Source organism: Ahaetulla prasina, chromosome 1, assembly GCF_028640845.1.
Source record: "Ahaetulla prasina isolate Xishuangbanna chromosome 1, ASM2864084v1, whole genome shotgun sequence".
NCBI classification, from domain to species: domain Eukaryota; kingdom Metazoa; phylum Chordata; class Lepidosauria; order Squamata; family Colubridae; genus Ahaetulla; species Ahaetulla prasina.
This window is the reverse complement of record NC_080539.1, coordinates 315,117,445-315,144,501: the sequence shown is the minus strand read 5'-3', so window position 1 is coordinate 315,144,501 and position 27,057 is coordinate 315,117,445. Positions and strand designations below refer to the sequence as shown.

Below are 27,057 nucleotides of genomic sequence, written 5' to 3'. Positions count from 1 at the left end.
TAATGTATAGAATTGGCACTAATCAAGAAAACACAACCAAATAGCTCAAACAATTAAATAGGTCAATTTAAGATACTGTATTATTTCTAAACATAGCTGAACTTTTTTGATGGTACAGAGCCACATTTTTAAGGGATTTTTTTAAATAGTACTAAGAAAAATTGGAGTAATACATTAACCATGGAAGTAGGTAAGGTTCTTCAATTCTTGAGCTGCTTTTTCCAGCTGGACTATCTTGGTTTTCTCCTTTGAAAGGGTTTTCACTTTTCATCTAAGAAGTTTCTTCAGTTTATCCCAAAGGTGCTTTTTCAAGAGGCAACTGGACTTTCTGGTTTTTTTCTTTGAAAACATTTCGCTTCTCATTCAAGAAGCTTCTTGATGGGAAGTGAAACATTCTTTAAAGAAAAAACCAGAAAGTCCAGTTGCCTCTTGAAAAAGCACCTTTGGGACAACAATGACCTAGATGACTGAGAATCTCCATAGACTTTCTTCAGTTTAAAAGATTTCTTCAGTTTGAAAAAGCTTCTCGGATGAGAATAAAAAGGTTTTCAAAGGGAAAAAAAGACAAAAAAGACAAAGGGTTGTCCCAAAGGTGGGAAAAGCACCTTTGGGACAACCCTGACTTACAGTAGATGATTGAGAATCTTCATAGATATTAAATCAGCAGCTATCTTCTAAAAACACTATCAAAATTATTTAATTGCAGTATGTAATTTTGAAAGTTTTCTATTGCAATAATTCATTATTTGATTTGAATTGAAAGGTGCTGATCATGTTCAATTTTTTTTTATCTAAAATCGCAGGTGTTAATATAGGTGAAATAGGCCTTGAAGGAGCTTTGCTGAGCTTGTTGGACAAAGAATTGGACCCAAAACTGTGCCAAGATATCAGAGAAACCCTGACCCATATGCTTATATCAATGGCTGTTGGAAAACTCTCTTTTTGGCTGAAACTCTGCAAAGATGTTCTGGCTGCTTCTGCTGGTATGCTAATACCTTCTGCCTAGATAGGCATCACAGTATTTTCATCAGGGAAGAGAATAATGCAACCATACAAACATAGGGTTAGCAGAGATCTCAGGGGTCACCTATTCCAATATCCTCTTTGATGGAGGTTTTCAAATGTCTCTCAAGGTATTTTGGATATAATAAACAATATGATTCATAAAGTCACCTAATGTGGAGGATTATGGAAAGGAAGAAAGAAGCCCTAAATTTTTGGCCACTCAACACTTAAAATAATATCTGCCTTTTGCAGCCTGTAGGGATGCCAAGATCATTATCAACCACCCCACCCCACCCCTTTACACATTCTTGGTCTTATCATGAAGACAGTGGAATGGTTCTTTTTGGTATTGATATCTAAATATTGTTAATTTTGTAATCTTAAGGCTTCCTAGTACTTTTTAGCATCAGAAGAAACAGTTACATTGTAGGGAAGCATAGCAACTTAAATAGCTTTTCCTTTCCCATTCATTCGCCTCTCCATTTCCTGCTTCCTTCCGCATCTGGTTGGTTATTCACCCTGATCTTTTCATGGTTATGACTTCATTGTCACCTTGCTATTTTAACCATGTTAGTGAGCTCGGCAAACAGTTTGCTTTCCACTTTGTGTCTTAATGCAGATTTTACAACTATGGCTTCAGTGGATACAAGCCAAGAAGAAGAGGGTACTCAAATAGATGATGAATTGGCATTAACTTTGACAAAGAAGGATAAATCACACCCATTCCCACATCCCCGATGGTCTACGAGAGTATTTGCTGCAGAATGTGTTTGTAAAATTATCACCCAGTGTGAGAATGCGGGCAGTGCTCATTTTGACATAGCTCTAGCACAGGAAATGAAACAAAGGGACTCAAGAGGTATGTGCTGATGTTGACTTAAATATCAACTGGAAAAATGTCATGGAATTCAAATTTAATTTTGATGAATAACTACTTTCATTATCATTTTTATCACAATTGACAAGAAGTCTGTGTGCTTTTAGACATAAATTACTACTATTTGGCTCAATGAAACAATTCTGTTAAATGTTAAGTGTTGTACCACTTCTAAAGACAAAGGACGGACTGCCCACTTACTTTATGAAAGATTATAATCTTTACATTTCATGACACACTGTTTATTATTTGTATGTGTCTCTATCTTTGGACATATATGACGGCTCTGAGCATTAGACAAATATTCCCCAGAATTTTATTCCACAATAAACTGTTCATCTATACTACGCTGAATGTAATCTTAACATACAAGTCACAGATGTACATTCTGTACACAAAAGTTTGACAATCTACAGTTGTAATTTTTTATTTACTGACATAACCAATTCTAACTTTCAGTATAGATGGGAAAGAAAATACCTTAATTGCTGGTAAGCCTTTTATACCAATATACAATTATATACTTTCAGAAAATACAAAAATGGAAAATCATCCACTGGTGTGTTGCTTTCTAAGTGCTGCTATTTAAAACATATTCTTAGGAATGCTAGTCCCTGATCTTTCCACTTAAATATTATCAATTTCCTTTTTTAAATATGATTCTATATACTTTATCATGTCCCCCCTTTCCCCCCTTTGCTCTGAGCTTAAAAATCCCAGACTTTCCTTCTAGGGAACCTGATTATTTTGGTTAATAATTAACCAAATTATTTATTATTAACCAAATTATTATTTTAATTATTTTGGTTAGCCTGCTTTGCATTTTTTCCCCAGCTCCACACTAGCTCTTTGTTTTTATCAGAACAATGTGCAATATAACAAAGAGAATTGCATTATAAATTTTTGTTGGACTGTTATATTATATGTTGCATTTTTATTTCCTTTGAAAATGATTCAAAGCATGTCTCTTCTAGCCTGACCAACACCTGCTTCTTCCTGCGTTGCCCATTGAATTGTGTCTTCAGTTATATAGGCATCCTTTTTACACTTTGGAATCCTATTTTCATTGTGTTATAATACCCTGAACACATTAGTATGATCAATGTTTCATTATTATCCATATCTCCAGTTTTTAAATTAAAAAAAATTGATCCTACACCAATCTCAAGAAACTTCACCTTGAATATCTCTTCATTTTAAAAATTCTCCATTTAGTCCTACTCTTCTTTTCTTATTATAGGAAAGGAATAGGTAATGGGCATAAATATTTTAAAGCACCAGAGTTTAAGTACATGTTATCGAAATAGCATTTCCTTTTTATCACATACAGATGATTTCTTGGTACTATATTTAGCTGACTTAATTCGTATGGCTTTTATGGCTGCCACTGATCACAGCAACCAACTTCGTCTTTCCGGACTTCAGATGTTGTTAATTCTTATTCGAAAATTTGCTGCTGTAGTAGAGCCAGAATTCCCAGGTCATGTAATACTGGAGCAATACCAAGCCAATGTAAGTAAATCTTCAGAGGAGTTTGTCAAAAAGAAAGAAAGACCAAATTACATATTATTGCTTTTTAGTATTTAAGATAACAGAAAATAACATTTCCAGTGTTTTAGAATTGGCTGTTTGATTATGTGCCATAAAATGCATGACTTTAAATAATCTAAATGTGTTCTCTGGATATGTGCTGATAATACTATAACACAACAAATGGATGGATATTTAATCAGTGTTGTTATTCAGCAGTCTCATATAACTACTTTAAAGTTAGCTTCCTTAAAGAACAGTTATTAGAGTTATTACAGTCTACAGATGTTAGACTGTATATCATTTTATCAAATCTATTTTTTTAGGTTGGTGCTGCTCTTAGACCAGCCTTTACCCCAGAAACACCACCTGATGTAACAGCAAAAGCATGTCAGGCAAGTTGCTTTTTTTCTCCTCACAGCTTCTACTGACCCTCCCCCTCCCCCTCTCCCTTCCTCCTCCTCTTCTCTTTAAAATGTAAGTGTCAAACTCTTGGACAATCATAGATAAAATTTGATAATAACAATGATGAAATACTTGTTCATAAGAACTAGGATCATCACATCAGAGACAGAGGATTGTTTAGGCTACATATTCATATGCTTTTCATTGTCTTTATTGCTATTCACTTTTAGACTTACTTCTAATAACTCCTTCGATCAGTTCATTTGTAGAAATTATTAGTTTAATTTTCTTAAAGGAATTATAATTATGTTTTTATTTTTCATTATTTATTGATCATATTTAAGAACCGCCCATCTTCTACATGGAGGGATTATGTATTGGAAAACTTTATAGTAAATAGATAAATTGAAATGTTTAAACCAGTGGTGAAATCCAATTTTTTTACTACCAGTTCTGTGGGCGTGCCTTGGTGGGCATGGTGTAATTTGGTGGGCATGGCTTGGTGGGCGTGGCAGGGGAAGGATACTGCAAAATCTCCATTCCCACCCCACTCCAGAGGAAGGATACTGCAAAATCCACATTCCCTCCCCACTCCTGGGGCCAGCCAGAGGTGGTATTTGCCAGTTCTCCAAACTACTCAAAATTTCCGTTACCAGTTTTCTGAACTGCTCAAAATTTCTGCTACCAGTTCTGCAGAACCTGTTAGAACCTGCTGGATTTCACCCCTGGTCTAAACATAGGATAATTTTACATGCATGCTCTGTAGCATTGCATTAGAAATAACAAGAAGCAAGTCGGATCAGAACAAATAACCCATCTAATCCAGCATTTTATAGGCATGGTAACCAATTAGAACCCAACAAATAGGACATAAGACAAGAGGATAGCACCACCTATATTTCAGTAACTAATATAAAGGAGTTTATTGCACTAGAGAAAAAGTAACCACATCATTTGGTGTTGTAGGTTTGCAGTGCTTGGATAGCAAGTGGTGTGGTAAATGATCTTAATGACCTTCAAAGAGTTCATCATTTGCTTGTGACATCCTTGACAAAAGTACAGGCTGGAAAAGAAGCACAAAATCAACTATACAATGAAGGGACATCTACTATGGAAATACTCGCTGTACTAAAAGCTTGGGCAGAGGTATTTTTTAACAAAGATGATTTTATTAATGCTTTGGAATTAATAATTATGGAAAAGAACTGTGAGTTTAAAAACTGGAATTAGAGGTGGATTTCTTTTCAAACTAGGCCTTTTAAAGTAACTTTTGTACCTAGAAATTAATCTTAACATAATAACTTTAGGAATTAAAGAGCTTTTTTCAAGTGAAGTATGCTATCTACTATTTGTTCTCAAGTTGGGATAATAAATGCGTGCTATTTTTAATAGGGTCAGACGTATATAAATTAGCTATTACATGCAATGAAATGTTGTTTTGACATTAAACGTACGCAATATAAATTAAAGCCTTTTATTGGAAACACAATTCCCTTGCCTTTTGTCCAATAGTGTACTGTGTACAACAAAAGAAGAAGCATTGTTATTGTTTATAGAAATCCTATTCCTGCTAACAGAGAAAACAATATTCTGGATCTTTTCCAACTTGTTATTCTGGCATTACTTGTATCAGTTTTCATTCTTTAATGACAGGCAAATTCCATCTGTCTCAGAAAAAAAAATAAGAGAAATGGCCTGGATTTGTTATATTTTGCTTTGTATGTGTGCCTTCAAGTCAGTGTTGACTCCTTACGACTGGCTGGACATTAGTTCCTGCAGTTTTCTTGGCAAGTTTTCAGAAGTGGCTTGCCATTGCCTGCTTTCTAGAGCTTAGAGAGAGTGACTGGCCCAAAGTCATTCAGCTGACTCCGTGCCCAAATCAGCACTAGAACTCATGGTCTCTCCATTTCTAGCCAGCTGCCGTAACCATTACACCAAACTGGCTTCTTGCTTTCTCTAGCAAGTTCAAAACAATAATTCAACTCCTGTGAGCATGAATTAATTATTTTATTTTTATTAATATTAGAAAGGTATGATAATAGGTTTTTGCATCTGGCTGTGCTATCAGAATATTACAAACAAATCATGACTTCATGAAAACCAGTAAGCAGCATGAAAGCAGTAACCTTTCTCTACTGTTGCTGGCAATCTTTTCAGGCGCCATAACTGGGATTAGTTTTTTCTATCCAAATTTTCTATTTGGTAAGAACTTTAAATTTGCTCTTCCATTTGCTCTTCTTATTTCAAACAGGTTTATATAGTTGCCTTACAAAGACAGAAGAAACAAAATGACACCAATAGTCCACCCTTGGTTAAAAACATTTCAGAGGACAGTTTCTGGGATCCATCCTCTTCAGTGGATGAACTTCTGGATTTAGTCCAAGTGGATCTAGGGAATCTGAGCAAACTCTGGCTTGCTGCACTTCAGGATTTTGCTCTCTTAACTTTGCCTTCAGAATTTGCTTCTCAACTTCCCTCTGAAGGTAAGAAGTCAAATAAAGCAAATATTTTTATTGAATCCATTTGACAAATATAGATTCTGCAGAAATCAAGCTTCATTTCCTAACATGAAACACTGTTGCTACCAAACAAAGAACAAAAATAAAATATAAACTTTTAGAATAATAAAAGATTTATCAACAAAAGCTACCAGCAAGCATGCAGAATGAAAGCAAGGACATTTACTGAAAGCCTATTTAATAATTTTTGTTTGTTTTTCAAATAGCCGCCCTGAGTCTTCGGAGAAGGGCGGGGTATAAATGTAATTAAAAAATAAATAAAAAAATGATAGGAATCATGTCTCTGACTCATCTCATATATATATAATATAATAATATAATATAATAATAATATATAATATAATATAATAATATAATAATATAATACAATAATAATATATATATAATATAATAATATTTGCAGATCCCTCGCATCCTGGACATAAACTGTTTCAACTCCTACCCTCAAAACGACGCTATAGAGCACTGCACACCAGAACAATTAGACACAAGAACAGTTTTTTCCCGAAGGCCATCACTCTGCTAAACAAATAATTCCATCAACACTGTCAGGCTATTTACTGAATCTGCACTACTATTAATCGTTTCATAGTTCCCATCACCAATCTCTTTCCACTTATGACTGTATGACTATAACTTGTTGCTGGCAATCCTTATGATTTATATTGATATATTGACCATCAATTGTGTTGTAAATGTTGTACCTTGATGAACGTATCTTTTCTTTTATGTACACTGAGAGCATATGCACCAAGACAAATTCCTTGTGTGTCCAATCACAGTTGGCCAATAAAATTCTATTCTGTTCTATTCTATTCTATTCTATTCTAAAACATATGTGGAGGGATTTGAAGCAAACTGAATATGTATTGTTTTATTTGTAGGTGGTGCTTTCTATACTGCAGAAACAATTGAAAATGCAAGACCGCATTATCAAAATGCCTGGGCTCAGATTCTTCACGCTACTGCATTGTGGCTTACTAGCACTGGTTTTCTGGTTGGTGATTCAGATGAAGGTCTAACTAATCTTTCACGACCTGTTACTCCAACTAGTATGTGTCAAGATTCAACCTCTAGGGCTGCGGTAAAATCACCTGAAGATGTGAATACTGATAGATTTCATCTTGTTCTGGGTTAGTGAGTATGTAAAACAGGAGTGAAATCTAAAAATTTTCCCTACCAGTTCTGTGGTCATGGCTTAATTGGTGGGCGTGGCTTGGTGGTCAGGTGACTGAATGGGCATGGCCAATAATAATAAATAATAAAAATAATAAAGTATAGAAAACTTGGGATCACACCGGTCTACCTTCTTTAAAAATAGAGGCACTGGTCTACTAATTTCCTTTTTTTGGGAAACACCGATTTACCTTCTTTAAAAATAGAGGCACTGGACTACTAGCCGCCTACAGCACTGATCAGCTGTAGTGCAGCCCTTTGAAGCACCGCGGCAGTCATTTAAGGCCGTTTGCAGCTATATCACCACCGAGAGCTTCAGGGACAGAGAAGAGGAACAGCGAGGCGTGGGTGGTGGTGGGGGCAGGGATTTTTGCTACCGGTTCTCCGAACTACCCGCTCCCATCCCTACTGGATCGCACAATCCGGTCCGAACCGGGAGCATTTTATCCTGATGTAAACTTTTCTTTACCACATTTTTCAAGGATGTTTTTGCCAGATTCCCTGAAATTTGCTATGAACCATTATGCTTAAATCAAGAATGAAGACCACAGACTACAGACCACAATGAATAAAACTGCCTTTGTGTGTGGAAATTCAGAAGATCCATTCTGTTGAGTCAGACAAATGACTTATGAGCACATAGAACTCATGTTTATAATTGAATTTCTGCTATTGTGTCTTATTTTTGTTTATGAAAGTCTGTATACATATTTAAATATTATTATTTTGACTGAATGAAGTGTAATAAAATGAGGCTAAATCCTGGCAAGATAGAAGGGCAGAATTAGTAATTCTCTGATTTGTGAATTAGGACATTAATGTTTCTGAGTTGGGCAGCTTTTAAATGAAATAAATAAATAGCCGGCTTCTTGCAAATGTGCATTTCCTCTGAAAAATCAGGTACATAATCTGGGCTTTTTATAACAATTTCTTTAAATAGATTTCAATTCTATTAATAATTACCATAAATAGAATGACTTTTCCCTATATCAAAAGTCTTACTGTGTTTAAAACCTGGATATCTTACACAGTACCTTTTTTTCTTATTCTATCCTCTAGAGTATTAAGATAGCCACATTGGCTAAGCAGTTTTGGTAGGCCGCACAAGAAAGGCCAATTTAGATACAGGAACCCAAAATCTTGAATTTCCTGCCAACTAATGTGCTATTAGTTCATTCATGCCATTAATTCAACTTCATACTACAACTTTTCTATTCGTTATTCTGATTGTCCTGACTGCACTTTGGGCATTTTTAGAGAATGTTATTGACAGTGATTTCATTGTAAATTGTTTCAATTAGTGGTATCACCGTTTGCTTTCTCAATTAAAAGTGAAATATAAATTTTATATTTTTAAACTTGGTATTTAATTCATCTAATATTCCCTGACTTTATTTTCTTTAGGAATTAGTGTGGAATTTCTCTGTTCTCCCCGGTCAGATGAAGCGATGGAGAACATTACCGCTTGTTTAGATGCCTTGCGGGTCCTGCTTGAGGTTCCCTGGCCAAGATCAAAGATTGGGAGTGATCAGGTAACATTCAAAACTTCTGAGTTAGTTCAGCTGGATATTATGGATGCTTTTGCCTAATGCCTGTAGAAACGGTACCTTCCCTTATGTCTCTCTTACCTTGTGATATGGGCATAATGTGACAGCTGTTTGAATAATCTCTGTGACAAAGTAATTTATGAAGGAATTACTGTATCCAGCTTACAGAGTCGCTTTCAACTGTATTTTCTTTCCTCTGTGATCAGGGGAGTTGATAATTTTAAGTGTGGGCAGAGTATAATTAATTACTAATGTAATAATTATTATAATTAATAAACTCACATGGGACATTTACTATAAGAAGGCACTTATACATGGATCCATGACATCTGTATCAAGAACACCAGTTTTTATTCATTAGTCATTCAAAGAACACTACACTCTTTGTTCTTGTTGTTAGTTGCGAAGTCGTGTCCGACCCATCGCAACCCCATGGGCACTATTCCTCCAGGCCTTCCTGTCCTCTACCATCCTCCGGAGTCCATTTAAGCTCACGCCTATTGCTTCAGTGACTAACACTACACTATGAATTTCATTTTGTTATGAAATATATAGCTGCATGGCTTGCAAGTTTTTTTTAAAAAAATTTAATTTTTAATTGCCTTATACATTGTAAGCCGCCCTGAGTCTTCGGAGAAGGGCGGGATATAAATGTAAACAAAAATAATAATAATAATAATTTTACTACTGTAATATGTATTCAACAGATATATATTAAAGTGTTATTGTTCTGTCCTAAAATAATTCTCTGGGACATTGTGAGAAGAATTATAAGTTACTTTTGGACTATGGGAAGAGAAATAAAATAGCTCTTGTTCAGGAACAGGAAAGCAATTAGCCCAAGTGTGGGACAACCTACAGTATTGAGTCCCTTTTATTCTGATGGTTTTTGGCTCTCTCCAATATCATGAAGTTGAAACTGGCAGTAAACAATTAAAGTCAATAATGGCATAGAATTCTGCAACCTTCCTCTTAAAAACTAAAGGAAAAAAAAGCACAGGCTAAAAACTTTGCCTTTGTTTTGCCTTCAGACAGTTCTATCTTGTATTCCCACTGAACCCACTATAAAGAAGATGAAAATTATTTTTAAAAACTGTGCCAATGGAAAGGCATGAAAAATCTCTTAACACAACATGAATCCTAGTTATGATATTTTAATAGGGTTTGACGCTGAAAACATGAACTTTTCAGGTTTGAATCAAACAAGTATTCTGGAGCCATTCTCTTCCACTCATTCTAATCTACCTTAATTGTATTAAATATATGGTATTAAAACTTAAGTGAAGAGTCTGCTGTATTTCCCATATATAGGAACTGAGTGTGGAGTTGTTGAATGTTTTACATCGACTTCTACTGACCAGAGAGACCCCAGACATTCAACTAGCTGCTCTAGAAGTTGTCCAGCAGGTTCTTTTCGCAGCACAGGAGCATGTCAAGGAAAAACGGAGAAGTGCAGAAGGTAGAGCCATATAATAGACTTGATCAAACTTCTTACGACAGTTGCTTCATTTACTCCCAGTAGTATATTTTGAATCATTTCTGTATATGTCTCAGATTAAAATTGAGGGTAGGATGGGGAGGGATAATTTTAGCAAAGAATAGTTTAACAATTTCCTTTTTTTTACTTTCATAATTGTCTTACCTTTTAAGTATAGTAGGGCATTCTATTTTATCCTGCAGTCCCAAACAAATAAAATGATGTGGCTTCTCTTATGAGTGACTGTGGACATTGTAATTTTTCAAGGAACTTTAATTTGCTCAACAAAGAATTGTTTTCAGCCTCTTTACAAAATTAATTTCTAGCATTCAGGATAGATGACAATTCAGTTCTTTGTAAAACGTTATGTACATAAAAGGGGTATTTTAAATAATGACAAATTTTGCTGTAAATGAGATAGAAAAATCTGTCACCCATGCTATCAAATATTTTTCTGCAGCAGATTTCAGCTCTGCAGGTAATCCTCAGTTAACGACCACTCATTCAGCAATTGTTCAAATTTATGTTGGCACTGTGGTACTTATGACTGGTCTTTAAAGTTCTGGTTGTGCCAGCATCCCAGAGGTCATGTGCTCGTGATCTGGGTGTTTGGTGCACTTATGATTGCAACATCTCATAGTAACATGATCACCATTTCTGACCTCTCTAGTTTCCCATAAACAAAGCTGATAGGGAAGGCCACAAGTTGGCCAGATAAGTCTGTGTCTGGCAGCAAGTCACCATAAGATTTATGCTATATTGGCCCCTTGCGCATCCTCCCCTCTCCCACACCAGCCATTTATCTGGCTATCCAAGCTCTCATTAAAATCCTCTGGTAATGGTGCACTCATAACTTCTTGAAGCAAGCAGCTCTACTGATTAATTGTCCTCACAGACAGGAAATTTCTTCTTAGTTCTAGATTGGATCTCTCTTTGCTCATTACTTACCTTGCCCTCAGGTCCTTTCAATTGGTTGATTCCCCTCATCTTTGTGACAGTCTCTAAAATACTGGAAATTGCTATCATGTTCCTCCTTTCATTGCTCTAGACCAGTGATGGCTAACCTTTTTGCCATCGTGTCCCAAAAGTGGGGGTCCCCCGTGCATGTGCCCACACCCATAATTCAATGCCCCCCGTGCAACGCCTTCCCTCCACACATGCGTGCATGACCCCCCGCCCCCCCACCCCACCCCGTTTTGGCATGCGATGACATGGTGGGCCCAGTAAGGCCGTTTTTCGCCCTCCCCAGGCTCCAGAGGCTTTCTTAGAGCCTGGGGAGGGCAAAACCGGCTTCCCCCCTGAGGCCCTCTGGAGACTGGAAACAGTCTGCTTCCAAACTTCTATTGCACCTGGAAGGCCCATTTTTCGCTCTACCCAGGCTCCAGTGGCTTTCTAGGAGCCTGGAGAGGGCGAAAACTGCCTTCCCCGCCCCCCGGAGGCCCTCTGGAGGCCAGAAACAGCCATTTCCCGACATCTGGTGGGCCTGGAAGGCTTGAAAATCAGCTGGCCAGAGCACACATGCGTGCTGGAGCTAGGGCAATGCTCACGTGCCTACAGATATGGCTGCATGCTACCTGTGGCACATGTGCCATAGGTTTGCCATCATGGGTCTACACATTCCCAGATCATGCAGCTGTTCATCATACATTTTAGTCTCCAGTCTCCTAATCATCTCTATACTCTTTCTAGAATCTCAACATCTTTTTTGTATAATGGTGACCAAAACTAGATGCAGTATTGCAAGTTCTTCTGATAGCATAGATTATTGATATAGCAGACCAACGGCTTGTCCATGCTGCATCAGTGGTTATAGGGGATGTGTTCTATCCAACAAATAAGAACACTTCAAACCAAAGCTATTCAGGAAGCTTCAAAAAGGATTTTTTTTGTCAATAAAACCTAATATTTACCTTTACTTCACTATAGTTGATGATGGGGCTGAAGAAAAGGAGACATTGCCAGAGTTTGGAGAAGGCAAAGATACCGGAGGACTTATACCTGGAAAGTCTTTGGTCTTTGCAACACTAGAAATGTGTGTGTGTATTCTTGTAAGGCAGCTACCTCAGCTAAACCTGAAGATAACAGGTAGCCCTGGAATTACAGCTGGAAAGCCTCAGTTGTTATCAGCAGACGGAAACAGACTGGTAGCAGCAGCCCTGGGAATCCTCTCTGGTGTTCCTGCAGTCTGTTCACCAGAAGGTAGGATGAAATTCCGCTCTACGTTGCAGAATTTTTATTTAATTTTATTTCTTTTGCAAAAGAAATAAAGAGGCAATGTGCGAAGTGAAAAGGATATATTTAAGCCACACACTGAGAAGGGCTTTAATTTATTTTCCTCAGTTTGTGAATTGAAAGTAATTTACTTTAAAAAGTGCAAGACAGTAAATTCACATAACTGGTGTGTGCTTTAAAAAAAAACCAATAGAAGGTTTTCATAAATAAAACAGATCTTTCACAATTCTGACTTAGTCATCTCATACAAAAACATTCTTATGGAAGTCAACATATCAGAAATATTAATTAAAATGCTATTTACAATTCTCTTTTCATATGAATGAAACATAATATAACAGTTCTATATACTAATAAAGGAGAATATTTTTAGCTCAGGGTTGACATGGGAAGTCTTTGGTGCTCTCTGAGCTTGCTTGTTTCCTTGCAGACATTTCATTACCCAAACTAGGTAACATGTTAGCACTGGTGATGCTATCTAGTTTGGGTAATGAAACATTTGCAAGAAAATAACCAAACTCAAAGAGCACCAAGGACCCCTTAGCTCTGCATACTAGCTAGCTGCAGATTACAGCTCTAGCTGCCATAAGGATTCCATATAGTGAACATTAGTGAATTTAACAAAACAAAACAAAACAAATAAAATAATATACTATACTCTCAGGTTTTAAACAAACAACACACACAAAGGACACAAAGCAGAATCCTTAAAGTGTGACATTCCCTTCGGTCTCCTTCACACCAGTTATTGTAGGCGTGACAAAATTATTATTATATCAGGTACACTGAGTGAAATCACAGTTTAAATCATGGGTTCACCACTTTTATACAGATTAATTGTAGGAGCTATCTATTGATCTGTTGTCATTAGTTTTATTACTTCCTAATTATTCAGGGCTGATGCAGATGGATGGAGCTGATTACTGCATGCTTCTTTCAGTACTATTTTTTAATTTACATATTTGAAGGTATTTGTGCATCTCTGAATAGGTTTAAGCCAGGACTGTCAAACTCGCAGCCTGCGGGTCAGATGCATCACCCACTGGCTACGCCCACCCCTGGTTTAGCGAAGGGGAAAAAATTTGTGATACATCACATGACGTGTTGTCACGAGTTTGACAGCCCTGGTTTAAGCCAACAATGGGAAGCTGTGCTCTCCAGAAATTGAAGTGTAATTTCCACCATCCTTTAGCTTGGGGCTATTGGAGTCAGGGGTGAAATGCTCCTGGTTCGCACCGGCTTGCCCGATTAGGTAGCGATGGCAGCTGCTGGTTCGGAAGACCGGTAGCAAAAATCCCTGGCCCCGCCTCCCCTGCCTCTGCTGAGCCACACCATCAGCAGAGGGTGTTTTTTTTACTTTTAAAAGTTTTTCTTCAGCCGAAACATGCCTTTAAAAGTAAAAAAAAAAAAACCTCTGATGATCGCAGGGCTGAGCAGAGATCATCAAAACCCTTTAAAAGTTTTTTTAAAAAAAACCCTCTTCAGCCGAAGAGAAAAAAAGAAAAGAAAAAAAACCGAGGTTTTAAAAGCCTCCTCTGGCGATCCCAGAGGAGTTTCCTGATCCTCACAGGCTTTTAAACTCACTTTTTAACGGCCCCCACTTACAAGAGCCCCCACCCATGCCCAGCCAATTCCCCCTCCTCACCTATAATTACTGCTCCTTTCGGACTGGCAACGGCATGCTTTTCTTCAGCTACTGAAGGGGGAAAAAAAGCTTGCTTTGACTTCCTGCTTTGCTGAATGAGGAACTCTGGGAGTTGAAGTCCACAAACTAAGTTACTAAGGTTGGAGACCCCTGTTCTAAAAAAATAAATAAAAATAATAAAATAAAATACTTGTGCAGCTTTCTGAGATTCGGTGTGTTTCTGTAGTGTTTCATTCTAACTACACAAACACACAAAATCTCACAAAGCTGTATGTGACATTTTTTGTGTGTAGTGTGTGTGTGTCAGTTGTGTTGTGTGTGTGTAAAGTGTGAAAATGTGAGGTTCCTGCTTGTTGCAGGGGCCATTTTGGGTGAAGTGCAGCTGCTTTTACATTGTGTGTGAGTCAGTTGTGTTGTATTGTGTGTGTGTAAAGTGTGAAAGTTGGTTTTTGGTACCTCTTATTGTTTTGTATACCTTATTTATTATTTTTATTATTTATTGTTATTGGCCACGCCCACCCAGTCATCTGAGCACCAAGCCACGCCCACCAATTAAGCCACACCCACAGAACCGGTAGGGAAAATTTTTAGATTTCACCCCTGATTGGAGTCTATCAGTAATCTAAGGCAGGGGTCTGCAAATGTGGCTCTTTTAAGACTTGTGGACTTCAACTCCCAGAGTTGAAGTCCACAAGTTTTAAAAGAGCCTCGTTTGCAGACCCCTGACCTAAGGCATACCCAGAAAAAATGGTCCTTTGAAAATTATTTTTAAAAAGGAAGAGTCTTTCTTTCACCACTTATTGCATCACGGTATGGCAAGCCAGTTTGACAGCCACGGATAGAAAAACATTACAGAGGGTGGTGAGCACAGCACAAAACATTGTGGGCTGTCCCAATACCACTAGATGAGATCACTAGGGCTCGCTGCCTTAGAAGAGCGAGGAAAACCTCAGGGATGACACACTCTGGTCAGCACTTCTTTACCCTCCTACCATCGGGAAGGAGATATAGAAGCATAACCAGCCACACAAACAGGCTGAAGAACAATTTTTATCCGTGGGCTGTCAGACTCCTGAATGCGAAATAACATCATAACTACGTAGTACGATGGACTTGTTCACATTGGTGCAATAGGACTATGTGTTGTTAAATATGATTTATTGGGTTAGGGATTTTCTGTCTTCACTGTGAGATGTATTGTGTTGGGGGGGGTGCATTAAGGGAGCTCAACCAATCTCATTGTACATACGTTGTGCACTGACAATAAAGATTTGAATTGAAATAAAGGAGTACTAATAAATGCCTGATGGATTTCATGTTTTGTTCGATACATGCTGCAAGATTTTCAACAATCATATTTATACCATGCATTTGCTGTATTCTTCAGGAAGCATTGCTGTTCTTCCTACAATCTTATATTTGATTATTGGAGTCCTCAGAGAAACTGCTGTGAAGTTACCCAGTGGCCACTTACCCATGACTGTTGCTGCATCACTGCAAGCTCTTAAAGGAGTCCTGTCATCACCCATGGCTCGGGCAGAGAAGAGCCAAATGGCTTGGAATGAATTGCTCCGTAGTGCTCTGGTCACCATTCTTAATTTTTGGGATCAAGGTACAGTATAAATGGGAAGAAAAAGGCTCAGATATATGATATAAGTATCATATATAGAGCATAAGAAATAATTTCACACCCAGAATAGTAATATGCTACTTGGGCACAAAATAATTAAAAACTGCTTAAAACTGCTTTTAAACCACCCTAGTTACTTGGAGCGTGCAAGTTTCCTCTTTTCAGCAAACCTGCTCTTTGCTCCTTTCTATGCTCATAACCTCTGTTTTCTTCCTTTCCTAATGGAGTTCAGCTCTTGCATTCCCCTATAGCAGTGATGGCTAGCCTTTTTGCCATTGTGTGCCAGGAGGGGGGGGTCACGTTTGTGTGTGCCCACACCCATAATTCTATGCACCCCACCCCCGCGCATGCACACGTGACCCTCCCCCCACTCCCGGCACGCGATGGCCCGGTAGGCCCATTTTTCTCTCTCACCTGGCTCCAGAGCCTTTCTAGGAGTCTGGGGAGGACGAAAATGGCCCAGAGGCCAGCAAAGGCCCGTTTGCCAACTTCCGGTGGGACTAGAAGACCCATTTTTTGCTATCCCCAGCCTCCAGAGCATCTCTAGGAGTCTGGGGAAGGCAAAAACGGCCTTCCCCACCCCTCCGGAGGCCCAAAACGGCCTGTTTGCTAACTTCCGGTGAGACCTTGCATGCCCACTGATATGGCAACATGTGCCACCTGTGACACGTGTGCCATAGGTTTGCCATCGCGGCCCTATAGTATTACTTTTCTGTGAACCTCAGCTTGTATAAACTCTACCACAAATATTTCTTTTCTGTTTTCTTTTTCTAACCTTGGCATAATCACTAGTTTTAAATTGCCTACCCTAACTGGGCTAGGTATTCACTTTATTGGGACCTATTCTCTCTTGCAATTTTGAGTGTAGCGGGTTCATAACAGAATAGAAAACCACAGAATTGGAATCGAGAAGTCCACAGATTTGGAGAGATCCTCCCCAAATTTTTGGACTTCTTGACATCCAACGTTGCAAGAAATAATAGCCCCCCATAAAGTACAGTAAATAAATGTTTCTCAAAGTTAAGATACCCAGCAACCTTTAATCTCTTTCACATATAGAAAATCTTTAGAAGCTTTAAGTCTGTGAATCCAGAATTTATTTACTTATTTATTTATTAGCAAAAAAACGTAGAAAAAATATATTTGTGATTTAAATCTGAGTATCTCAGTAATGCAAATGTTGGTTTTCTTTACTGTACATGACATTCTGATTTTGTTGGCTAGATTGCATGCATGAAACAATTTGAAGGATTTTGTTATTTTGCCAACTGAAGTTGTCTTGATAGAGATGCTGCACTATTAAGAATGTTGGAATTCCAACAGCAGTAGAAATGGTAAATGTTGGAGGTTAAAATGTGTGTGAGTTATTTCTGAGAGTAGAAAGCAATTGTTTAGGAAACAGCTTTTCTGTAACAGAAAGGAAATTATGTACAGGGAGTAGATCATAATAATAGGTAAAGCCTGGCACCTGGCTAACCATATCCTACCAGAGTATCAAAGAGTACCTGCTCAGTTTATCAGAGAAAGAAGGAAGGCAGAAAGAACTAAGGATAAATTTCTTGACTGAGAACAATCAACCAGTGGAACGGCTTGCCCCCAGAAGTTGTGGATATTCCATCATTTTTAAGAAGAGATCGGAGAGCCACTTGTCTGGAATGGTATAGGATTTCCTGTTTGAGAGTGGGTTGGACTAGAAGACCTCAGAGGTCCCTTCCAGTACTATTACTTTGTATTCTATAGGTCATGGAGATTTGCAATCTATTGGAGAAAAGGAATAGGAAGTCAATCTTTAATCTTCCACTTACACGCCACTGCCCCATGTGGTTAGTATATAGCATGATGAGCATCATTGCAATCTCTTAAAGCAGAGGTCTTCAAACATGGCAGCTTTAAGACTTGTGGACTTCAACTCCACAAGTCCACAAGTCTTAAAGCTGTCAAGTTTGGGGACCCCTGTCTTAAAGTGTTATTGGCATTATACCATTTTAAAATGTTTTTGCAGTTACAGCTTTCATATAAAATTAAAATATAAGCAGTTTATTTTAAAAAAAACCTTATTGCCTGATATTAAATGTTTCAGTAGTACTTTACATTTAGTCTTTGCTTAACCCCTATTGGAATAAGCAACTCCAGCAATGTGTCAGCAACATGGTAATGAAGCAAGAAATCGCATGACTGTAACTTGCGGTTTTACTGCCAGCTTATCCACTGACTCTGTTTGTCAGAAATTGGATATGAAGCATGCAAATAGTGATCCCATGACTGTGAGATGTTGCAATGGTCAGAAATTCCCACCGGTGGTGAAGCATCCTCAGCTTGAACCAATGACCACAGGGACATTACAAAAGTTGTAAGTGAAACAACTGATCATGAAGTTATTTTTTCAGCATTATGGTAATTTCGAACAGTTGTTAAAACAGAACAATTGTTAAGCAAAGACTACCTGTACAAGTATGCATTAGACATAATAGATACAGGTAGTCTTAGTCATTTAGTGACCATTAGAAGTTACAGTGACACTGAAAAAAGTGACCGTTTTTCATACTTATGACTGTTGCAGCATCCCCATGATCACATGATCAAAATTTGGACGCTTGGCAACTGGTACATATTTGTGACAATTGCATTGTACTAGGATCATGTGATCACCATTTATAACCTTCCCAGCTGGCTTCCGACAAGCAAAGTCAATGGGGAAACCAGATTCATTTAACAACTGCATGTTTCACTTAACAGCTGCAGTGATTTGCTTAACAACTATGGCAAAAATGATTATAAAATGGGGCACAACTCACTTAACAATTGTCTTGCGTAGCAAGAGAAATGTTGAGCTCAATTATGGTTGTAAGTCAAGGATCATCTGTATGCTTAATAATATCTTAAGACAGCTTGATTCAAAACCATATCAGAACTTGACTTTAATATTTTGACATTATAATTAGTCCCGTTTAAGATATTTTAAAATCTCTTATTATTGGTAGATGATGCTGGTCAAGAATTGGATGAAAGTAGTCTGCTGACTGCGATCACTGTATTTATTTTGTCTGCAAGTCCAGAAGTTAGCACCATGGAATGTCTTCAGAGACAGTGCATTGATAAGTTTAAATCAGCTATGGAATCTAAAGATCCCATTGTAAGTACAACTTAAAATCATTTTGAGATTTACTACCATTGCTCTGCTATGTTTAGCCCAGGGGTGAAATCTAAAATTTTTTGCCACCAGTCCTGTGGGCGTGGTGTGGTGGGCATGGCTTGGTGGACGTGTGACTGGGTGGGCGTGGCCAACATGACATCACTCCTTCCTTCCTTCCTTTCTTTCTTCTCTCTCTCTCACACACACAAACACACACACACACACACACCTGGTCTGAGCAGCGGCTACTGCGGGAGAAGGAAGAAAGTGTCCCCCGTCATGGGCTGGATGCAGGCAGCGGGACCCAAGGTGGAGGGGAAGGCAAGGGGCCTGGGGGACCGCTGGGAAGGCAGCGTGGAAGGCAGGCAAGCATGGCAGGGCTTCAGGAAAAGAAGTAAGCTGTCCCCCCCACTCCCACCGCTTTCAACTCCATCTCTTCCTCCTTGCAGCATCCACTTGGCCAATCTCCCCGCAAACTTGGCCACCGCTTCCACACCTCCATGCACTTCCTTTCCTCCCCCCTCCACAACCTCCCCATGCCCGCACAGCATCTGGTTCTGCAGTAAGGCAGCCGCGGGAATTGCCAACCCATTGGCAGGCATCAGGAGCCCAAGAGGGGAAACACTTAAGAGAAGGGGGACTGTCCTCTCTTCTATATGGAGCTCGAATTTTGCCGGACTCTTTTCTTCTCTGCCCACTCTTAACGCCACCAACGCCAATGCTGCTGGGAAACCGGCTGGACGCGGTCAAATGAGGCTTGCTGTCCTGCCACACTTACTAGAAAGTGCCTAGGATCCAGGCTACGGTCAGGATCGCAATGGCATTAGCCCTGATCCACCTCATTGCAGGACCTCCGGGCTGCCTGGGAGCTCCGAGTCAGCTGAAAAAAGGTTCAGTTCTTGGGGAGATGAGAAAAGAGATCTGCAGAACCAGATGCTGCGCGGGCATGGGGAGGTCATGGTGGGGGGGAAGGAAAGGAAGTGTGCAGAGGTGTGGAAGCGTCGGCCAAGTTTGCAGGGAGATTGGTCAAGTGGATGCTGCTGGCGAGGAGTAAGAGATGGAGTTTCAAAGCGGTGGGAGTGGGAGGTAGCTTCCTTCCTTCCCTGAAGCCCTACCAAGCTTGCCTGCCTTCCACAGGGGCTTCTGCTTTCCTGCCTTTGCAAGCTGGTCACCGGGATGCTGGAAAGGCAGCGTGGAAGGCAGGCAAGCAAGGCAGGACTGCGGGCCATGGATTGGTTCGGGGGCGTGGCCAGCCAGCCATTGCTTCTGGTTCGGCGAACCAGCCCCAGTCTTCACTACCTACTCGCCCGATCTGGTCCGATCTGGAAGCATTTCACCCCTGGTTTAGCCCTAATGGAATAGGGCAGGGGTGTCAAAATGGATTTCTTCGAGGGTGACGGAATGGGCACCTCCTGCAGCACCCTGCTGGCCAAAACAGGATGTGGGGGGCCCCTGTACAGCCCCCTGTATCCTGTTTTGGCCTGGACGGCCTCCTGCAGCACTCTGCCAGCCAAAATGAGGAATGGAGGGGCACGTGTGGTCCCATGCCGTTTTGGCTGCCAGAGGCACTGCATGCCAGTCCTTTGCTATTTCCAAGATGGACCCATGGGCCACATTTAAGCACTCTGCGGGCCAGAACTGGGTGCGGGCCTTAAATTTGACACCCATGGAATAGGGTTTCCTTCCTGAGCAAGAGATTGAAGACCTCCAAGGCCCCTTCCAACTCTGTTATTCTGTAGCTCTTTTCATTGAATAAACATGTGCCTCCCACCATTGAAAATGAGATGGGTGACTATAGAGTACATGATCCTCTATGATTCCATCCTGTTTGTTAATGAAAGCAACCACCTGAATCAGCCCATTTAGAGTTTGATTCTACTTTATATAGTCAGTATGTGCTAAAATTGCATCAATCCTGACAAATTATTTAGGAAATCTGAAATGTCTGATCAGGAAAACTTTTGATCTTCATAGAAGATGACATACTTACTTCAATTTTTTGAATTTTTGGAGTGAAAAGTATGACACTTATTTTTAACATAAGGAAGTTCACAAATGTAAATTTTTCCCAGACTTTTCCCCACCTAGCAACTCCAATTGCTTCATCCCATATTGTTCAGGAATGACTCCCAGGTTTTGGGGAAAATGCAAATGGTTACAAGGCAGGAAGCTTTCCTTATATAAACTTCCTTATATATGCTTATCTTGGGCTCCAAGGCTATATGTTCTTCCTCTTGTTGTGAAAGCATTTATAAAATCACAGCATTGGTACTTTTATTGAGGATGTATGGTGTCCTTAAGAAAATAGTCTTTCCTAATTTATAGTTAGAAATTATCGGAGTTTAACTCCTGGAATCATCTATTACAATGTCCTTCCTGTTGAAGACTACTTTAGCTTCAATTGCAACAATACACGAGCACACAATAGATTTACGCTTAATGTGAACCGCTCCAATCTTGATTGCAGAAAATATGACTTCAGTAACAGAGTTGTTAATGCCTGAAATACACTTCCAGACTCTGTGGTCTCTTCTCAAAATCCCCAAAGCTTTAACCAAAAACTGTCTACTATTGACCTCACCCCATTCCTAAGAGGTCTGTAAGGAGCGTGCATAAGAGCACAAGCGTGCCTACAGTTCCTGTCCTATTGTTTCCTTTCATTACATCCAATTAATATAGTTATTACATACTTATGCTTATATATATGCTTATATATTGTATAGTCATTTCATGCTTATGCTTATATATACTGTGTGACAAAATAATTATACAAATAACAGTTCACAATGGCAGGTTGAACTTATTTTTTACATTTGGATAGACTACCTTTTAAATAGTGCTTTCTTTTTAGGTACAACTTAAATGCTACCAGCTGCTCCTTTCCATTTTCCAGTGTCCCAATCAAACTGTTTCATATCCTTACATTCATTCATTAATATCTTCAGTAGTGGCCAAACTACAAGAAACAGAAAAAATTAAACCAGAGAATTCTGCCGAACTTCAAGTTGTTCAAGAAGGAATAAAGGTAGTGGCTGCTGTTATAGCCCTAGCCGAGGAAGAGCATCGTAAGTGTTCTTTGCAAATTCTTTCAATTGTCCCACCTATAAAACATTATAACATTATCTGATTTCTAGTTAGTGGCATTATTCTAGCCTTTCTGCTATGCCATTACCCTCCACAAGATCAGCATTTGAAGGCATTTTAGGAGAAAATAATGAACCTTGCAGGTTGCAGAGGTTTAACAAACTTACATTCAAACTGCTTTGCCAAAAACATGTGTGTGATTTTGCTGCAAAGTGCTATAACTGAGTGATATGGGAGCCTCAGGTTGTTTGTCCCTTCCTTAGAATTATTATTCTAAGAAGTATAGCATAGTATAGCTTTGCCTATGTTTATTGATTTTAAATAGATCAGTTTTATAAGTCACTGAAACAATTTGTATCAAACATGGGAGAGTAAATAGCTGCAGACTACAGCCAGAATCAAATATTTTTAATGCATCAGTTTAGATTTTAAACTGCTGCTTCCAACACCTTTGTGAATTTATCTATAGCAGGACTACTAGATTCTATAACAGTTTTGTTCCTAATGCGATCCATCTTGTAATCTCACAGGATTTTTTTTTCTCCATGTATATGTATACATCTGAACTAGATGGTGATGTTTCTCTGTGTCATATGTATGTGGGTATATGCATAATGGTTATCTTTTGAGAGCTGAATGCAATGAAATTTCATTTCAATGTATGCTGATTAGTGAACATTAAAAAGTGACAAAGTTTTTGTTCTGTTCTAAGTTGGGGAAAAAAACAATTCTTTGACATAAAAATACTCTTTAGAAATGTGTGCATGTGTTTGGTCTGTACATAATATCATGAAGAAAAGGTAGTAGGCTAGTCAGAATAAACACAGACCCGAAGCAGGGATAAGTTATCTGTTTTCATCATTGCAAAATCTCTTGCTTGCTTCTTGCAAAGTCCATGTTTTACAAGTGGAAGACAGAACAGCATAATATCCCTAAATAGTAAGTTAAAGCAATGCTAATTATTTACACTTAATTAATTAAACAAGCAAGCATATTTGTTTATTGAAAAGTAAATTCTACTGTATCAAACAATAGTTTCCGGTACAGTCGTTATAAGAGTTAAATTTAAAAATGGGTAAACTAGTACTGTTTATCATTGCTGAATAAATTGTTCTTTTTCAATTTTCACAGGAAGTCAGCTAGTGGCTTGTTTTATTCCCATCCTCATATCTTTTCTTTTGGATGAAAACGCCCTAGGATCAGTTTCAAGTTCAGCAAAGTATCTTCATGAGTTTGCTTTGCATTATCTGATGCAGATTGGTCCACAATATACGTCAGCCTTTAAAAAATCAATGGCTTCTTCCCCATCAATGAAAGCAAGACTTGAGTCAGCAGTGAAAGGAAATCAAGAAAGCATCAAGGATAAGTCAACATCTAAGCATCCAAAGAATCCTGGGAAAGGCTCAAGTATTCAACTAAAGACTAACTTTCTATGAAAAGGACTTCTAAATCTTAAGCACCCTGGTTATATTGAAAAGTGTTTTGTTTCTCCCAGGTATTATCATGGAGATTTTTGTTTTCAGTTCTGTTATGCATTATTTAATTTTGTATAATGCTCCAATTCCAGAGAAGTGCACGCATGCACCCATCTATCTATTTTTCAGCTGACTGACTCAGTACCTGCTACGCCTTTTACTGCTAAAGCTACTGAACTAAAGCTATAGTACCAGTTACCATATCTGTTTGCAAATACAATTCCAATAAGAAGATGGCCATTCAGTTGTTAAAAAGTATATTACAGGATTTTTTTTAAAAAGTTGCAATTTTCTTAATTTTATTTGGAACATACAACAACACTCCTGAATAAAATATATTGAAGTCTTAAGTAAATGTGTTAACATCTTGATACACTTATATTAATAAAGCTACATTTATTTCAGTCTTGAATCTTGGCACAAATGCCAACCTAGGGAAGCTCCTATGCATTGCTATTTCTTGATAATACAGGTATTCCTCGAATTAAAACCATAATTGGGACTGGAACTTTCCTCATTAAGTGATGATGATGTTAAATGAGTCGTGCCTGACTTTACAACATTTTTGCCTTGGTCGTTAAGTGAATCATCACAGTTGTTAAGCAAACCTGGCTTCCCCCCCTCCCCTCCCCCTGGTTGATTTTGCTTGTTGGAAGCCCCTGGGAAGGTCATAAATGGAAAACATGTAAGCCATAAATGCAACCATTGTAAATGCATGCCCGTTGTCAAGCACCCAAATTTTGATCAGTGGGGACTCTGTGATGGTCATAAGTGTGAGGATCAGTCGTAAATCACTTTCAGCACTGTTGTAACTTTGAATGGTTGCTAAACAGCAGTAATAGCACTTAGACTTATATACCACTTCTTGGTGCTTTACAACCTAAGAGGTTTGTAAACCAACAATCTGGGTCCTCATTTTACCGACCTCAGAAAGATGGAAGGCAGAGTCAACCTTGAGCCAGTCAGGACTGAACTCCTTGTGGTGAGCAGAGTCGGCCTGCAATACTGCATTCTAACCACTGCGCCATCACGGCTTACAACCAATAGCTTTAAGTCAAGGACTAACTAATGATTTTTGTGTGTGTTGTAATTTGCTGGTATGAAATTTTAAACAAAAACCCAAAGGAACTACTTAGTGTATATTCACTTTTGGCTCCATGAAGTGCATTGCCTGTACATTTTAGATGACAAGTAGGGAAAATTATCTCTAATGCTAGAATTAAAAACACAAAGTACGTGGTTAGCTCTTTTAATCTGGCTAGTTTATTAAAAATTGTTAAAATGTTAATTTTGCTGTCCCATTTTAATTGTAAATTTAATCCCAAAATTATTTACAGTTCTATACAATGTTATGCTAATTTAGACACGACCTAATTAAGTAAAGACTATTCTTGAAACCCAGAGAAACATAAAATTAGTGTTGAGTAACGTAAATCCACTTTTTAATATTGATAGTTTTACCAATTAATTGTGCAGCAATTACACATTTTATGATACAAATTCACTCATAAATTCTGTAGTTTTGAATATTTTTATATCCAAAGTTAAGCACATCTGGTTATGATTATATCAATAGGGCTTTTTATTACCAATACATTTTATTTGATTTTAATTGTATCCTGCCAAGCAGATCATTGAGGCTTACATATCTTTTTAGAGCATGAAAATGATTTGAGGCAGTACCATCATATGAGGAATTACATTATTTATTGTAATCGTTTTATAGTCTTGAAACATTGATGTACAATCATGCATTCAAATATCAAAGATTCTAATGGGAATGGATTACTATTTCAAAAGTGAGTTTTATCTGAACTGAATTGCAGTTTGAATTATAAGAATAAAAAATCTGGTAACAAAATATTTGCAAGCAACAACCAAGTTCAAAGAGCATCAAGGATTTCATTTATAAGCAATCACAATTACCTAAAAATGGAACCTATTTTATATAGAAATCTACGTGTTAATTCTACAACCATTATAGTATTTTTTTAAAATTATGCTGGCAACTATTGCCCTTTAATTCAATATTAAGTGAAGTAAAGCAAATGTTCAGATGACCATGATATTCCCATTTATTAATTTGCGGAAAACAAAAGCATCTGTAAAATCAATACTCAGGAAGTGATTGTATTTTATTATACATTTTGTACATAAAATTGTAAATTGTACAGATCTAACCACTTGAGCAAAACTCATGTCATTTTTCTAATTTACATAAAAGCTAATATTCTTCAATTAAATCTGTGTCTTTTCTTTTTAAATGATTTTGCATATGTATATTGTATATCATATCATGTATGAATTTTATAACTTTTCTCCAGTGTTATGAAGTGGGTTCTGGGCAATTTACACATAAAAGTATAAAACACAATACATAGCAAGTTCAGTAAAATGGAAAGCAAGTAAAAAAAAAAGATTTAAAAAAGTTAAAAATAAAAAGGCAGCAGGAGTGTGTGTCTTCAAGATTCTAACCATGCCTAGGATTGCATGCCTCACACTGAGCCCCACGTGAGTTGGAAAAGTCAAGTCTTCATGCTTTTCCTAAAGGCCAAGAGAGTGGGGCCCCATCTTGCTTCTGGGGGGGGGGAAGATATTCCATATAGCGAAGGCAACAGCAGAGAAGGTTTCCTTCCTGGACCCACCAGTCAAAATTCTTTAACTGACAAGGTCTCTAACATCCCTTCCCTGCCTGCCTGGATGGGATGGATTAAGGTGATGAGGGTAGGACGGTTCCTCAGATAACCTGACCCCATGTCATGTAGGGCTTTAATGGTAATAATCAACATCTTCAATTGGACCCAGAAGCAAGTCGGCACCCAATGCAGCTCACATAACAAAAGCGTTACTTGCCCGGTCCTAGAGGAGCCCAAAATTGCTCAGATGGTCACATTCTACACCAAGGACAGCCCCACATACAGTGCATTGCAACAGTCCATATGGGAGATGAGCAAGCCATGAGAGACCAAGTCAAGGCCTCACAATCTAGGAAGGAGCAGAACTGAAGCACAGCAAAGAGTTGAGCAAAGATCTGCCTAGTCACAAATGCCACCTGCTCCTCAAGCAGAGGTTGAGTGCAGGATGACTGTGCTCTCATTGTGGACTCCATTGTGCACTGTGTCTGTCCAGTGCAACCCCATCTAAGACCAAATATGATAAACCACTGGTTATAGAGAAACCCCTCCCTCCCATATAGCCACTCCATCTTACCAGGGTTCAGCTGAAACCTATCCCTTCCAGACCCCCACAACCTTCAGGTTGTCACAATGATTTTAAGTACAAGGACCAAGTCCCTGGATAGCAGAAAAGATATTAGTCATCC

The 27,057-nt window shown here is 38.5% G+C and overlaps 1 protein-coding gene across 7 annotated transcripts in view; it reads left to right on the top strand.

Annotated features, from left to right (window-relative positions):
• Positions 1 to 25,977, top strand: part of HEATR5A (HEAT repeat containing 5A) — a 69,013-nt gene extending 43,036 nt beyond the window's left edge. For 6 of the 7 annotated variants that reach the window (XM_058162224.1, XM_058162223.1, XM_058162222.1 and 3 more), the window contains 14 exons: positions 804 to 983; positions 1,625 to 1,864; positions 3,213 to 3,394; positions 3,739 to 3,807; positions 4,784 to 4,963; positions 6,069 to 6,300; positions 7,221 to 7,469; positions 8,917 to 9,044; positions 10,371 to 10,518; positions 12,463 to 12,735; positions 15,801 to 16,025; positions 19,025 to 19,176; positions 22,028 to 22,241; positions 23,392 to 25,977. In XM_058162224.1, the coding sequence (XP_058018207.1) occupies positions 804 to 983; positions 1,625 to 1,864; positions 3,213 to 3,394; positions 3,739 to 3,807; positions 4,784 to 4,963; positions 6,069 to 6,300; positions 7,221 to 7,469; positions 8,917 to 9,044; positions 10,371 to 10,518; positions 12,463 to 12,735; positions 15,801 to 16,025; positions 19,025 to 19,176; positions 22,028 to 22,241; positions 23,392 to 23,696 (2,777 nt within the window). In that variant the 3' untranslated portion in view covers positions 23,697 to 25,977. The remainder of the gene's footprint in view (positions 1 to 803; positions 984 to 1,624; positions 1,865 to 3,212; positions 3,395 to 3,738; positions 3,808 to 4,783; positions 4,964 to 6,068; positions 6,301 to 7,220; positions 7,470 to 8,916; positions 9,045 to 10,370; positions 10,519 to 12,462; positions 12,736 to 15,800; positions 16,026 to 19,024; positions 19,177 to 22,027; positions 22,242 to 23,391) is intronic. The other variant, XM_058162225.1, reaches the window with a different exon arrangement.
• Positions 25,978 to 27,057: the final 1,080 nt, after the last annotated feature.